Here is a 14,637-nt window from a genome sequence, read left to right as displayed (position 1 = left end):
ATTTTGTTTGAAATCTGAAGATAATTCTTTATGCAACATGACTCCATCGTAAGTTTTCTAATTGATGCAATATTAAATGTGAAGAAAAGCCATTCACATTTTTCTTTCTTCTCTTCTAAATCACATAACTCAGTGGATCCTTAACGAAGAGAAGGAGTAGACCATTCAGCTCTTTTGAACCTGAATCACCATTTAGTGAGATCATGGCTGATTTTCTACTTGAGCGCCATTTTCCTACATTATCTTTTGATGCTCTTAATATGTAGAAACCCATCAATCTCAGTTTTGAACGTACTCAACGACTGAGCTTCCACAAGGGGCATAGATAGACAGACAGAAAGAAACCTTTCCCTTTGATGGAGGGATCAATGATTAGGGAGTATAGATTTAAGGTAAGGGCAGGAGGTTTTGAGGGAATGTGAGGAAAATCCTTTTCATCCAGAAGATGGTGGGAGTCTCGAACTCGCTGCCTGAGATGATGATGGAGGGAGAGACTCTCAATATTTAATGAAATGTTTAGATATGCACTTACGATGCCAAGCCATACATAGCTATGGATGAAGTGTTGGAAAATGGGATTAGGATAGTTGGGTGGTTTGTCTTTGACTGGCACCGACTGGATGGGCGGAAGGATTTTTTTTCTGTGCTGTAGACCTCTCTGACTCTATAACTCCTAGGGGCAGAGAATTCCAAAGATTTACCACCATGTGAATGAAGAAATTCCCCCTCATCTCAGTCCAAAGAATGTGCAAGACACCAATATATCTATACAAAATGTAACTGTCAAAGAAATTAGTCTGTTTATATGGTTTTGTAATTTCTTCAGGAATCATAACTACAGGTTCCACACTTCCTCGGTTTCTCTTTTACGTAGAGACTTATAAGGTGGCCTACAGCAAAGATGGTAAAAAATGGAAGGTATACAAAGAAAGCAACAATAATGTTGAACGGGTAAGTTTTACAGCAGTTCAGAAATTTCAATTGGATCATAGCTGTTCATTGTTTAAGTTAAGGCATTTTGCTCGAGGTTATCTCAAAAACCACTTTTGTAAATCTATGTTTGCACTTATAGACTGATGTATTTTATTATTAAATTTTCAAATACTAAGTTGTTATAAGCAAGCTGGGCGTTTCCTTTGTGTTCCAAAGCTGTAGCTGTCAAGGGGCCTGATTTTACCATTGTGTTGCGCCAGTTTTTGGGTGCAAAAACATGGTAAAGTTGAGTATGAGGCTATTAACGTGATCTGCGCAGATTGCCACTTTACCAAAATCCAGGAATGGTGGCGATTTGATTCATGCCCAAAGCGGGCACACTGGCAATTTAAATGCGTTTGCATGCATTTAATTGAATTAATGAACTGCCTACCCAACTTTATCAGCATTTCCCCCTTTACCACCGTGTTTGCCAATGTGGAACTTCACTGTAATGGATCTGCTAAATAAATGTCTGATTCGGGTGCTCCAGCTGCTGAAGAGTTTCCAATGGCTCTCTGACTCAGATCGGTGGTGGGGGAAAGGAGGGAAGTGGGACAGAACATTCTCTGGTTGGGGAAAGGGGAGTGAGACCAGATCGTTGTCTGATGTGGGGAGTGTGTGGGGGTGAATGAGGCCAGACCATTCTTGGGCAGGGGGGGAGGGGGGAGTGAGTGAGGCTGCATTGTTGTCTGGGGGGGAGGCAGGGAAGGGAGGCCTGATCACTCACTGGTGGGGGGGAGTGCAGATTGGATCTCCAGTGGGGGGGGGGGGGGGGTCGGGGGCAGGGGGATCTGCTGCCACTCTGCGGGCGATTGGTGCGGGGTGGGGGAGAGGTTGCAAAGGTGGCGATCAGTCTGGGCAGTGGGGGGCTGGACAAGGGGGACAGTGAGGTGTCTGGGTAGTGGGGGAGGTTGATAAGGGGGACAGTGATTTGTGTAGGGGCCATCACTCCGCTTGTCGCTCCCGAGCTTTCTGCAGCCTGGGAGCAATCTGACACCGGCGCGCTTTGTCAAATTTTTTTCTAACTGTGCATGCACAGTTCAGAGCTCCCATCGTTTTGACCACGCTAAGCCCCGCCCACAGTGTGAATGGGACTGGAGATTTTTTTTTCAGGCTGTGTGTGTATGGGGGCGCCTGAAAGCGGATTTCTAAGTCTGATTTGCATTAAGCCCAGATTCAGCACTTCGAATGAAAGTGGTGAAATCGGGCCCAATGTTTCATGTCCAGTGATAAAGGGGCTGTATGTAAGGCATCTTTAAAATGTTTTATGCTCTCAGAAGGTAACACAATAAATGCTTATTGCAGATATTTGAGGGCAACACTGATTACTGTCAGTTGACCCGCAATAACTTCATCCCTGCTATCGTTGCACGTTACATTCGTGTAATTCCACAAAGCTGGAGTCAGAGAATAGCCATAAAAGTGGAGTTAATAGGATGCCGGCAAGTACGATGTGAGTACATTTGACTTCAAATTATAATGTCCTAGTGTGAAGGGCACATTGGTATGAAATCAACCTCATCTTCAACCAAAACCATCAATGCATAATGATGGGGAGTTTCTAATTATGTTTCCAGTTAATTAATCTTTTAGCACTATACCTTTGCATAATAATCATGAATCTCCTGTGTCAATGTTCTTTTGACTGAATGATCTGATCCTCAGAGACCATAGAAAGGAAGAATTTGCATTTATGATGGTGTCTTTCACAACCTTGGGATGTCCCAAAACCAAATAATGACATTTACTCTATTTCTCATTTCACTGAAGGATTCTGCAGAGCTTTTCCTTTTAGGAAACTGCAAGTTAATTTATTAAGGATGAGAGATTGACATAATAAAAGGTTAAAATCACACTTATTTTGTATTATGAACATAGGGATCTTCTTGAGCAGTAGAGCAAAGCAGGCGATCACCAACCAAGAGCCTTTTCTGACATTCCACCCAATTATCTTTGCTAGGAAGTATTTTGATACACTGCTGTACACGTTCACACACAGTCTGAAAGTGTGTCATAGCCTATTGAATAGTTTTGAAATATACTGTAATGTAGTTGAAATGGCAGCCAATTTGTCAAAAAGCAAGGTCCCACAAACAGCAGATATAAATGATCACATAATCTAATTTACTAGTGTAGATAAAGGGTTAAGTGTTTGCCAAGAAACCCAAAGAATTCTTCCTCTGCTTTTCTTCAAGTAGTGTCATAGAGTCTTTCAGGCAAAATTCAGATGGCAAGGTTAACATGGGTTCTGATCAAGGGTGGACCAAAAGAAGAGATGGCATTTGAAACTTTTTGGTGGATGTCTGTACATCCCTCATAAAACATGTATTAAATGATAATGGTGAAGCCACCAAAGTATGTCTGAATATTATTTTCAGTTTGCTATATTTGAGGCCAGTGGACGTCTGGATACATACCAGATACTTTGCATTAGAACAGTTGACTGCACAAATTAATCACTACTTTGATTTTGTTTTTACTTTTGGTCCAGGAACATGAAAATTTGAATAAAATCTACTAATAGCCATGAGCATAAAAAAAGTGATGGAAACTCTGTTATAACTGTTGATATTTAGCTGGAAAATATTGACCTTCACAGGAAGGTTCTATAATACAACTTGGTGGCTACTATTGGCTACATGTTGCTTTAATGCATAATTTCATCACTTGTAAGGAAAACAGTCAAAAGCTACTTTAGGAACATAAGAGCAGAAGCCCATCAAGCCTGCTTTGCCATTTAGTACAATCATGGCTGATCATCCACTTCAATGCCTTTTTCCCCATAATATCCCATTATCTTTTTATGTCACTGGAATTTAAAAATCTGTCAATCTCTGCTTTAAACATGCTCAATGACTGAGTTTCCACAGCCCGCTGAGGTTGAGAATTCCAAAGATTCACAGCCCACTGAGTGAAACAATTTCTCTTCTCTCAGTTCTAAGTGCCATTCCCCTTATTTTGAAATTGTGCCTCCTACTTCTAGACTCTCCAACAAGGGAAACATCTTACCTGCATTTACCCTGTCTGTCCCTTTAAGTATTTTGTAGGTTTCAATGAGATCACCTCCAGTTCTTCAAAACTCTAGAGAATGCAGGCCCAGTTTCTCAATCTTTCTTCATAGGACAGTCCTGCCATCCCCAGAAGTTTTGTTGCACACCTTCTGTGGCAATAATTTCCTTTTTAAGATAAGGGAGCCAAAACTTCACATGTTATTTCAGGTATGGGCTAATAACCAAGGTTCTTTACAATTGAAGAAAGACTTTGCTACTCCTATGCTCAAATCCTCTTATAATAAAGGTTAACATTCCACTAGCCTTCCTAATTGCTTTCTGCACCTGCATGTTAACTTTCAGTGACTTGTTGATGATCACACCAGGTTCCTTTTTACATCTACGTTTTCTACATTCACTTAAGAAATACTCTGTACGCCTATTCTTCCTATCAAAGTGAATAACATCACGTTTTTCAACATTATTATCCATCTGCCATGTCCTTGCCCACTCACTAAGTTTGTCCAAACCCTCTTGAAGCTGCTTTGCATCTTCCTCATAATGCACGTTTCCATGTAGCTTTACGTCATCTGTGAACTTGGAAATATTACATTTGATTCCCATATCTAAATCACTGATATTGTAAGTAGCTGGGGCCCAAGTACTGATCCTTGAGGTAACCCACTAGCCACAGCCTGTCAACATGATAATGACTCATTTAGTTCTACTCATTGATTTCTGCTTGTTAGCCAGTCCTCAATCCGTGCCAGGATATTACCTCTTATCCCATATGTTTTAATTTTGCTAACCAACTTCTCTTGGGGGACTTTATAACAAGTTAAAATCCAAGTATACTGTGTCCACTTAGTTCTGTCATAATATCCTCAAAAAACTTCAACAGTTTGTTAAACATGATTTCTCATTCTTAGATAATAATGATCTGATTGAGCATAATCAACATGGATTTAAGTTTTCATTTAATATTTCCTTTATAATAGATTCCAGCATTTTCCCCACTGCTAATGTAAGGCTAACAGATTTATAGTTCCCTGTTTTCTCTTTCCCTCCCTTCTTAAACAGTGAGATTACATTTTCTTCCAATCTGCAGGAACCATTCCACAATCTATAGAATTTTGGAAGAACCAATGCATTCACTATCTTTATGGCAACCTCTTTCAACACTGGAATGTAGAATATCAAGTCCCAGGAACTTACCAACCTTCAGTCTCAATAAATTCCCCAGTACAATCTTCTACTAATTCTAATTTCCTTCAGTTCCTCATTTTCCCTAATCTCTTGGATCTTTAATTTTGAGATATTTATGTAGAAATGAGGAGCAGGCCTTTTGGCCCTTCAAGCCTGCTCCACCATTCAACATGATCATGGCTGATTATCTATCTCAATACCATATGCTCACTCACCACTGCCCCTCCCCCCATACCCTGAGATGCCCTTAAATCTAAAAATAATCATCTCATTCTTTCTTGAATACATTCAGTGACTTGACCGCCACAGCCTTCTGTGGTAGAGAGTACCACAGGTTCACTACCCTTTGAGTGAAGATGTTTTTCCTCATCTCAGTCCTAAATGGTCATACTGCAACCCCTTGTTGTAGATTCCCCAACCAGGTAAAATATTCTCTCTGCAACTAGTCTGTCCAGCCCTGTTAAAATTTTATACATTTCAATACGATCTCTTCACTCCAGTGAATACAGGCCCAGTTAAACTAATCTCTCCTCATTGGACAGTCCCACCAACCCAGCTATCAGCTGAGCGAACTCTGCTGCACTCCCTCTATGGCAAGCAGATCCTTTCTTGGGTGCGGAGACCAGAATTGCACGCAATTTTCCAGGTGCTGTCTCACCAAGACTCCTGTATGACTGCAGTAAGACATCCCTAATTGCAATAAAAAAATTCCACAATTGCTTTTGTGATCTGAAATCCTCCCTTAGCAATATATTTATCCTTTCCCTTATTATCACTGCAACTCCTTCCCCTTTTCGCCTGTCATTCCTAAATGTCAAATATCCTTGAATATTCAATTCCCAGTCCTGATCACCCAATAGCCGTGTTTGGCAATTAGATCATACCCGTTTACCTTTCTTTGTGCCTTTAAATCGTCTACCTTTGTGAATGCTCCCTGCATTCAGGTGGAGTGTCCTTAACTTTGTCTCTTTAACATTCATGCGCACTCTAAGCCCAGTTGATGTTCACCTTCATTTCTCTTGCCTTTTCATTTCGCTTGCTACTTTTCTACTTCCTGTTACCAGTTTTACTTCCTTCCAATTTGATCTACCTTTCAGGTTCCCATCTCACTGACAAGCTAGTTTAAACCCTTCGCAGCAGCACTAGTAAATCTCCCTGGGCAGGCCTGGTCCTACTGAGATGTAACCAATCCATCTGGCTCAGAACTGGTCCCAATCCCTCAGAAATTTGATGCAAATGCCTCAGAAACCTGATGTCCACTCTTTGCTACATGACATCTTTGACCCTGGCATCAGGGAGGCAACACACCATTCTAGAATCATGTTTATAGCTGCAGAAACGTTTGTCTGATCCCCTATCACCATTGGCCTTCCACTCTTCTTCTTCCTCCTCCTGTGCAGCTGAGGCACCGATGATATCAGAGACTTTATATTCAGTTTTGTCTTACAGATTTTCCTGTGACTCATAAAGAAAGAGGAGAGTATCTGAAAGTTGTCAAAAGTCACCTTCACAGTAAAGCCCTATTTCAAACTTGTTCTGATAATGGCAAGTTTTGTCAAAATGTATGGATGTTTGTTTGTTGGACACTTTATTGTTCATACTGTTTAAAGGACTTCCTGATCAGTAGTTGTCCTGTTCCTGCACTTTATTTTTGCCATGAATGTTCTCATAAGAAAACTTAGCAACAGTCTTGCACATTTGGAGGGCCGAAGGGCCTGTTTCCTGTGCTGTATTGTATTGCTCATCATTCTGGAATACTTGAAGAATTTTAAGCCAGAAACTGCTAACTAAATGGCTGCAGATGCCAGGTGCACTGACATCATTACAACTCCTTTCTGGTTTCACAATGTTCCCAGTGGTTTTCTCTTGCCTTCTCACATGCTTTAGATACCTGATTCTAATTAGAGACCTATTGAAATCAGTACTCGAGTAGTACACTGACGATAATAGCAATTGGATTTGCACTGAATAACTTCACTGTGTGGTGTCGGTAAAGAATTCCTGGTATACGATATGACAAACCTGACAGTCTAGCTGCTTTTTGTGGTTTTTTTTTGAAGGTGCAGTTGAAGGAGATGTAGAGCTAAAGTGTCGCCCAACCAGGGACTTGAACCCTGGGCCTTCAGATTAAAAGTCTGATGCTCTACCCTGATAACATTCTATACCACCTGCCACCCGCCCCACCCAACCCCACAGTTGTTTAGTACCCTCAGACTCACCTTAGTGTTTGGATAACTGGGGATTTTCAAAAATCTTTGACGAGTAGAAAATTCACTGGGTTCACTTTTCACTAAATGGGTAGTAGTAGATTCCCTGCCCAGCTTACAGCCCAAAAGATGGACTTTCCTTTACACTGAAGATTATATCATGTGTAAAACTGGCAGCTAACCCACTGTCTTTATCACACATGTGCTGGGGATAGTTACTTTGACACCACTGTGTTCAAATTAATATTCACAGATTCTCAAGTGAGGTTTGCTCTGATGCTGCTTTTATTATCGAGTGCCTTGCCAAATAACTAATTTCAATAAAAAAATCCAGGTAAAATCCTATTTCTATATTTAACGATGATGAATGGATTCAAAATTTATTGAAATCTTCTCTGGCGGAATTAATCTGTGTCAAAATGTACTTAGAGTGGTAATGATATTGGTGGGGACACAGTAATAGGCAACTTAAATATTAATATGCATAAAGCTGAAAGAACAGACAAGCAACCCTAAGATCCTGAAGTAAGTCCGCACATAATGTACCACTGTGTCCATCAAGTGCCTTTCGACTAATGACAGACCTAGATTTTGCCTGAGTATTAATGAGAAGAACTCTAAATAAATTAAAAATATCTCTATCACCTATGTGATTATCTATTGTTTCAGTGTAAGAGATATGTGGTTTTGCCCATCCTGATCGCAACAGATGTGATCTAATCCTTGCAGGGAAAAGTGACTTGCATTTTACTTACTGAGAAATAATACTGTTAAATATGTATTATATGTAAAGACAAATGATTTTGCATTTTTCCAGCATTTACAGGTATTAAACAAAAATCTATTCGGCATATTGATATATTGGAAAAAGAAAATGTGAACAATACAGACCCTATAATTAAAAAGGATATAAATTGTGGTAAGATATTACTATAATCACTTGTTGTGCCAACTTAATCAAATTAAATGACAGCTGTCCAGGGATTTATGCTTGAATGAGAGAGTTTCTGACATAAATACAGTTCCTCTGTATAGAAACATATCTAGCGACTATAGCCCTGAATTCTGCCACAGTCCTACCTGTCTCCTGTGATAACTCCAAGGGATGACCGCAGAACCCAAAGGTTAACAGTGCAAGTCAGATTTTAACTAATTTTCCAAGACATTTTGCACATATCCCATCAAAGTTATAGCAGACTGGTAGACACAGCAAAATAAGGGCCCAGAAATTACTTTACTGTTGAATCAACTAAAATTTTGGGGGGGGTTTAAAATTTATAGAACTAATGGCAATTGATCCAGTTGGAGATGTTTTGGTAGAGAGATGCTGCTGGTTTGATTTCCACTTGAAGGACACTTGCTGGTAACCCTTGCTTCAGCAAGAGAACTTTTTTGTGTGTTAATTCGGGGGAAAGATGCTCCCATCACAAGATTCATTCTGCTAAAAGGAATTATGTAATTCATCTATTTTTCTTCTCTCTTAATTCAGGAATAAGGCTCGTAGCTATTGTGGTTCCAATTGTACTTTCTGTAGTCCTAATGCTATTGGGAATTTGCATTTTCAGGAGTTTAAGAAAGTAAGTTAATAATAAAAGAATTCACATTTTCAAGAGTTTAAGACAGTAACTTGTAAAGTTTGGTAGATGTTTTTCTGAACTTTGTAAATTAACTGAAGGGGCTTACTGTATAAAAAGCAAACAATTTTTAAAGAAAGAAATATACATTTCAATGGACATATATATGTACATTTCCATAGGCAGCACAGTGGTTAGCACTGCTGCCTCACAGCTGTAGGGACCTGGGTTCAATTCCCAGTTTGCATCACTGTCTTTGTGGGGTCTGCACATTCTCCCTGTGTCTGCATGGGTTTCCTCCTGGTGCTCCGGTTTCCTTCCACAGTCCAAAGATGTGCGGTTTAGGTTGATTGGCCATGCTAAATTTCCCCTTAATGTCCCGGGATGGGTAGGGTAGATGTATTAGCAGGGTAAATATGGGGAGTTATGGAAATAGGGCCCGGGTGGCATGGTTGTCAGTGCAGACTCAATGGGCTGAATGGCCTCATTCTCTACTGTAGGGATTCTATGATCTATGATTCTATCTAAATAGTCTGAATGTTCTAGCCTTCAGAATGTTCTGTCTTCAGTGGGTTATTATTTTAACAAGGGCAAGTCCATTTTAAAATGTCCTTTCTCAATAAAAGCTTTTCGGGACAGCATGTTGTCATTTTAAAGATCTAAGCCTGTTTTTGTGGGGTAATAAAGATACAAACAATTGACTGTTGCTATTCTGCAGTTAGACATCCTACAAAATAGTTGTGCCCTTAAGATGCCTCGGCATGTAAAAACATGCATTTTCACAGTCAGCTGTTGCACTGAATTTTCAACATTCTAGTAATTACTTTCATCTTGCAGAAAGAAAACAGAAGATTGTATTGGCACTCCCAGTCAAAAAACAGGTGAGAAAGAAAGAATTGCACTTGCATTGCATCATGCATTGTCTCCGGACATCCCAAAACACTTTACAGCCAGTTATTTTGAAGTGTAGTCATAGTTGTGATGACAGAAACATGGCAACCAAGTTGCATACAGCAAGGTTCAAAGAATCTGTTTGTAATGATGTTCGTTGAGGGATAAGTATTGGCCAGGATGGCGAGAGAACTCATCTTTACTTCAAAGTATTGTCATGGGATCTTTTACATTATCTGAGGGGACAATAGAGACTTTGGTTTAAGGTTTCATGACAGTGAAAAAAAGATGACAGTGTAGCACTTCCACAGTACTGCACTGGAATGTCAATCAGATTTTATGCTTGTGTTCCTGAACAGGGAATTGAATCCACACTCATATGACATATGATGTGATGATGTTGCCATTGAGTAAGTAAATTAAGCTGAAGTGAACCACAAATCTGCATTGTTACAAAGGTTAACATTAACCAGCAGCATGGACTAAGTTATAAAATTCCTGTTTGCATATTTCACAGCGAAAATACTTTCATTTTCCCTGAAAAATCTGCTTAATATTTGGAAGCAATTAAAATAATTGTTGCTTGGATTCTCTGACGCTAACATTCACCATTCACATTTCTGGGAAGCCACAAGTAAGAAACCACTTCAGCGCAGATTATAAATCTAAAATAAAGGAGATACTGAGATGTGGAGAAAATGCAGTTATAAGCCACATAGAAGATTTTAAACAAAAGCAAGCAGCAGAGATTAAAAATACAAGGGCAGTTTGTGTAACTGTAACTTGTTTGTGTTTAAGTTCTGAGTACGCAGATTGTCATCTCAGCCATAGAATCCCTACAGTGCAGAACGAGGCCATTTGGCCTATCATGTTTGCACCGACTCTCTGACAGAGGATGTACCCAGGCCCTATCCCCGTAACCCCACATATTTGCCCCACTAATTCCCATGTACATCATTAAGGGGCAATTTAGCATGACCAATCCGCCAACCTGCACATCTTTGAACGGAGGAAACTGGAGCAGCTGGAGGAAATCTCCACAGACACGGGGAGGACCTGCAAACTTTACACAAACAGTCACCTAAGGCCAGAATTGAACCCGCATCCCTGGCGCTGCGAGGCTGCAGTGCTTATAGTGTCAGAGGAACATGTTGCATCCGGACACCTCTCGCAGCTAGGATAGAAAGTAATTAAAAGCTAGCATAAGAATGATGTGCAGGTCTTTAAAAGGGGTGATGCATAGTAAATGAAGAAATGTTCTGCATTTTTACCATTAGGAAGGAAGTAACTGGCTTTTTGCTTATCTTTGGAATAATGTAATGATTAGGGATAATTTACATATGATCCCATTTACCTTATTTAGTATTCAATACTGCTCAACATATCAAAAAGCTGTACAACATTTTGGAATTTTCTTCTGTTGTTCCCTGATATGTTTTGGGGCCTGTTATATCACTGACAAATCTATTTAGTTTACAGTATACATTAAGTTATTTCGGCATGAATTGACCTTGCTGCTGGCAGGATAAGAACATAAGAACATAAGAAATAGGAGCAGGAGTAGGCCATCTAGCCCTTCAAGCCTGCCTCGCCATTCAATAAGATCATGACTGATCTGTCGTGGCTCTGTTCCACATTCCCGCCCTCTCCCCATAACCCTTAATCCCCTCTCTTATCAAAAACCCATCAACCTGCATCTTAAAAATATTTAGCAAGGCAGCCTCCACCACTTCAACGGGCAGAGAGTTCCAGAGATTCACCACCCTTTGAGTGAAGAAGTTCTTCCTCAACTCCGTTCTAAACCACCCCCCCCCCCCTTTATCTTGAGGCTGTGCCCCCTAGTCCTACTGTCCTTTCTGAGCGGGAAGAGTCTCTCCACCTCTATCCTATCCATCCCATTCATCATCTTATACGTCTCAATGAGATCTCCCCTCATTCTTCTAAACTCTAACGAGTACAAGCCTAGTTTATTCAGCCTCATGTGTAAATGTGTCTTGATACAGCTTGGCTTCCTGTGTCCTTGCCAAGTGGAAGTACATGTTGAAGACTGCGTTTGTAGCTCGGCATTGCTATAGTTAAAAGAATCTGCACTTTTTTTTGTAGGTTGGTTGGGGTCTCATCTGGTTTATAAGAATTTTGTGCAATTAGGCACTGGGATAATACTATAAAGTTGTTTCTGGATTTGACAGTCCTTGATTCTCAAAGATTTGATGTTATGGGGGTCAGACAGGAAAGTGGAATTGAGACCACAACCAGTTCAACCATGATCTTATCAAATGGTACAGCAGATACAAAGGGCCAATTGGATGACTCCTGCTTCTATGTCCTATGTTCCTTTGAAGCATTATTTATATGATTTATTTCAGGTTGCTGGGAACAATTCAAACAGCCTTTCAAAAGATACCAATCAACTGAATTTACCATTAGTTACAGCCAAGAAAAGGAGGTCTTGCAGAAACTTGATGTTGTCAGAAGCGATTCATCAGGTAAAAGGAATGAATTCACATATCCTGAGAATCATTTATATGCTTAAACTTGTATCGCATTTGAAAGACGTTGCCTCAAGAAACTGTGCTAGAGCAATTAATATTGTGATTTTACCACTAATCGCCTCTAAAAGTATTATTAGAAGTGATATTGCACAGTTGCTACTTGCATGTTTTAAACGTGGTCATGTTCTCTTTGAAGTTTGTCAGTTCTTACATTTAGAATCAAGGAAATCTAATCTTGCATCAAGATTTTGTGTGCTTCATACCACATAATGCTGAAGTTTCAGAGTGATCCCAAAATTTCTATATTACTTCTGTAACATAAAAATTAGCTACACAATGTACTGAATTCCTTTCTTGGAAAGTCCCACAGAATAACCCTTAAAACATCTCTAAAATCTATTTGGGTATTGTCTTACAATGTCGGGTAGTGAAAGAAGATTAAAGTTGTAACTGACATGTTCATCTGTCCTTTATTTTGAAGATTACCAGCCATCTGTAATGGCTAGAACAGTAAGGGTGGCAAGAAAGGGCTCTACCTTTAAACCAATAGACACAGAAGATGATGATGGAACTGTTCAAAGGGATTCTCTGAGCCATTACGTCGTCCCGCTTGTTGTAAACCAACATGAATATGCAGAACCTTTAACTAATCAGGAACCAGTATATGCAACACCAATTATTGAAAACGTGCAGCACCTTAGTAATTCTACGAGTAAGAAACCACGTACAAAAGAAACTTTTGTAGCAGTGACCTGTTTAACAAAAATACCTTTGTTTTCTCAAGTGACTAGTTCTCACCTTGAACACAATATTTCTAATGATAATGGATTACATCCAAGTGGTGTATTTTATCAAATACCACAAGGTATTACTGACAATTCAAAGAATGGCAAGACAGAATATGATCAGCCAGCCAGCAACAGCACCTTGATTGTTGGCGGATTTTCCGGTAATTGAGTTTCGTTTTGCCACCGTCAGTGAAAAGAATCTGGCATCCAAATTCTGTGTACAGATGATTCAAAACTTTACTCATCACCATGGAATGAGAATAAACTGCTGGCATAGCATCAAAGTGGAATATTTGGGTAAGGTATGGCAGTCGCATGCCACACCTGGCCTCAATTTTGCCAAACTATTGCAAGACTGAAATTTTAATTCTGGCATTATGTAAATGTAACATACTTAGACTTGTTAACTGGCAAATGTTTCAAAAGTGTACAAAATTGCACACATTTTTATGTTCCGTACCTCAATTGGTATAAATATGCTGCTTTAAACACTGTGCAATTGATATGCGAGGTGCTCATAATAGCAGATTTTAGATATGGATTTTTTTCTAATCATATCAGCACAAGAATTTTAACTTTGTAAAAAAAAGTTAGTAATTTTTAACTATCCTTTGCTGTTAAAGGGTGAAATATTACTTTGTAAAACCTTTTGTTGTTGCATAAGAGATTTCAATTTTATTATCATTGGTAACTGGAAAGAAGAGCTTTTGAAGTTTGCTTTGTTTTAATAATGTGTGCGCTAATATAGTTTATTGTCACAATTTGTTGCTGGCTCACTGGATTACCTGTGGACGTTAGTGGTTTATAAACATGCAGAAGGTATACATTTTGCTTTTCTCTTGACTGTTAATTGCTTATTTAATAGCCAATTGTTAAATACTGATGACTACATATAGCATTCTTACTGCATTGTTTAAATTTGACAGAATTAACTTCTCTCAAAATAACACCTGTTTTCAAAGGGGCAGCACAGTGGTTAGCACTGCTGCCTCACGGCATCTGGGACCCAGATTTGATTCCAGCCTTGGGTGACTGTGTTGAGTTTGCACGTTCTCCCCATGTCTGCATGGGTTTCCTCTGAATGTTCTGGTTTCCTCCCACAGTCCAAAGATGTGCAGATTAGGTGGATTGTTCATGCTAAACTGCCCCTTACTGTGTAAATTAGGGGGATGAGCAGGGTAAATATGTGGGGTTGTTGGGATAGGATAGGGGTGGGCCTGAGTCAGCAAGTTTTATCAGAGTTGGTGCAGAATTGAGGGGCTGAATGGCCTCCTTCTGCACTGTAGGTTTTCTAAGAACTTGCAAGTGTGAAATTTAGTTTTGCTCCGGGTTTAACAGGGTCTTTTGTTGCTGAACTCAAACTTTAAGGGGTTATTGACTGTTGTGATGTTATTCTATAACAATGCTAAGGGTGCTGAAGAATATATTTCTAACTATGATATTAGCTGGAGGTATGTCATATCTTTAAAAAGTTCTACACAAGTTGTCTTTATTGATCTTCATTTAAGTTTTTA

At 39.6% G+C, this 14,637-nt stretch overlaps 1 protein-coding gene across 5 annotated transcripts in view; it reads left to right on the top strand.

Annotated features, from left to right (window-relative positions):
• dcbld1 (discoidin, CUB and LCCL domain containing 1) overlaps positions 1–13,949 on the top strand; it is a 69,624-nt gene extending 55,675 nt beyond the window's left edge. For 4 of the 5 annotated variants that reach the window (XM_080192566.1, XM_080192564.1, XM_080192565.1 and 1 more), the window contains 7 exons: positions 827–951; positions 2,281–2,428; positions 8,196–8,297; positions 8,868–8,955; positions 9,790–9,833; positions 12,210–12,329; positions 12,817–13,949. In XM_080192566.1, the coding sequence (XP_080048692.1) occupies positions 827–951; positions 2,281–2,428; positions 8,196–8,297; positions 8,868–8,955; positions 9,790–9,833; positions 12,210–12,329; positions 12,817–13,292 (1,103 nt within the window). In that variant the 3' untranslated portion in view covers positions 13,293–13,949. The remainder of the gene's footprint in view (positions 1–826; positions 952–2,280; positions 2,429–8,195; positions 8,298–8,867; positions 8,956–9,789; positions 9,834–12,209; positions 12,330–12,816) is intronic. The other variant, XM_080192568.1, reaches the window with a different exon arrangement.
• The last annotated feature ends 688 nt before the right edge of the window (positions 13,950–14,637 follow it).

This window comes from Carcharhinus amblyrhynchos, chromosome 7, assembly GCF_965287045.1.
Source record: "Carcharhinus amblyrhynchos chromosome 7, sCarAmb.v2.hapA, whole genome shotgun sequence".
In the NCBI taxonomy this organism is placed as follows: domain Eukaryota; kingdom Metazoa; phylum Chordata; class Chondrichthyes; order Carcharhiniformes; family Carcharhinidae; genus Carcharhinus; species Carcharhinus amblyrhynchos.
The sequence above is the reverse complement of the archived record's forward strand: the minus strand, read 5'-3'. Positions and strand labels throughout refer to the sequence as shown.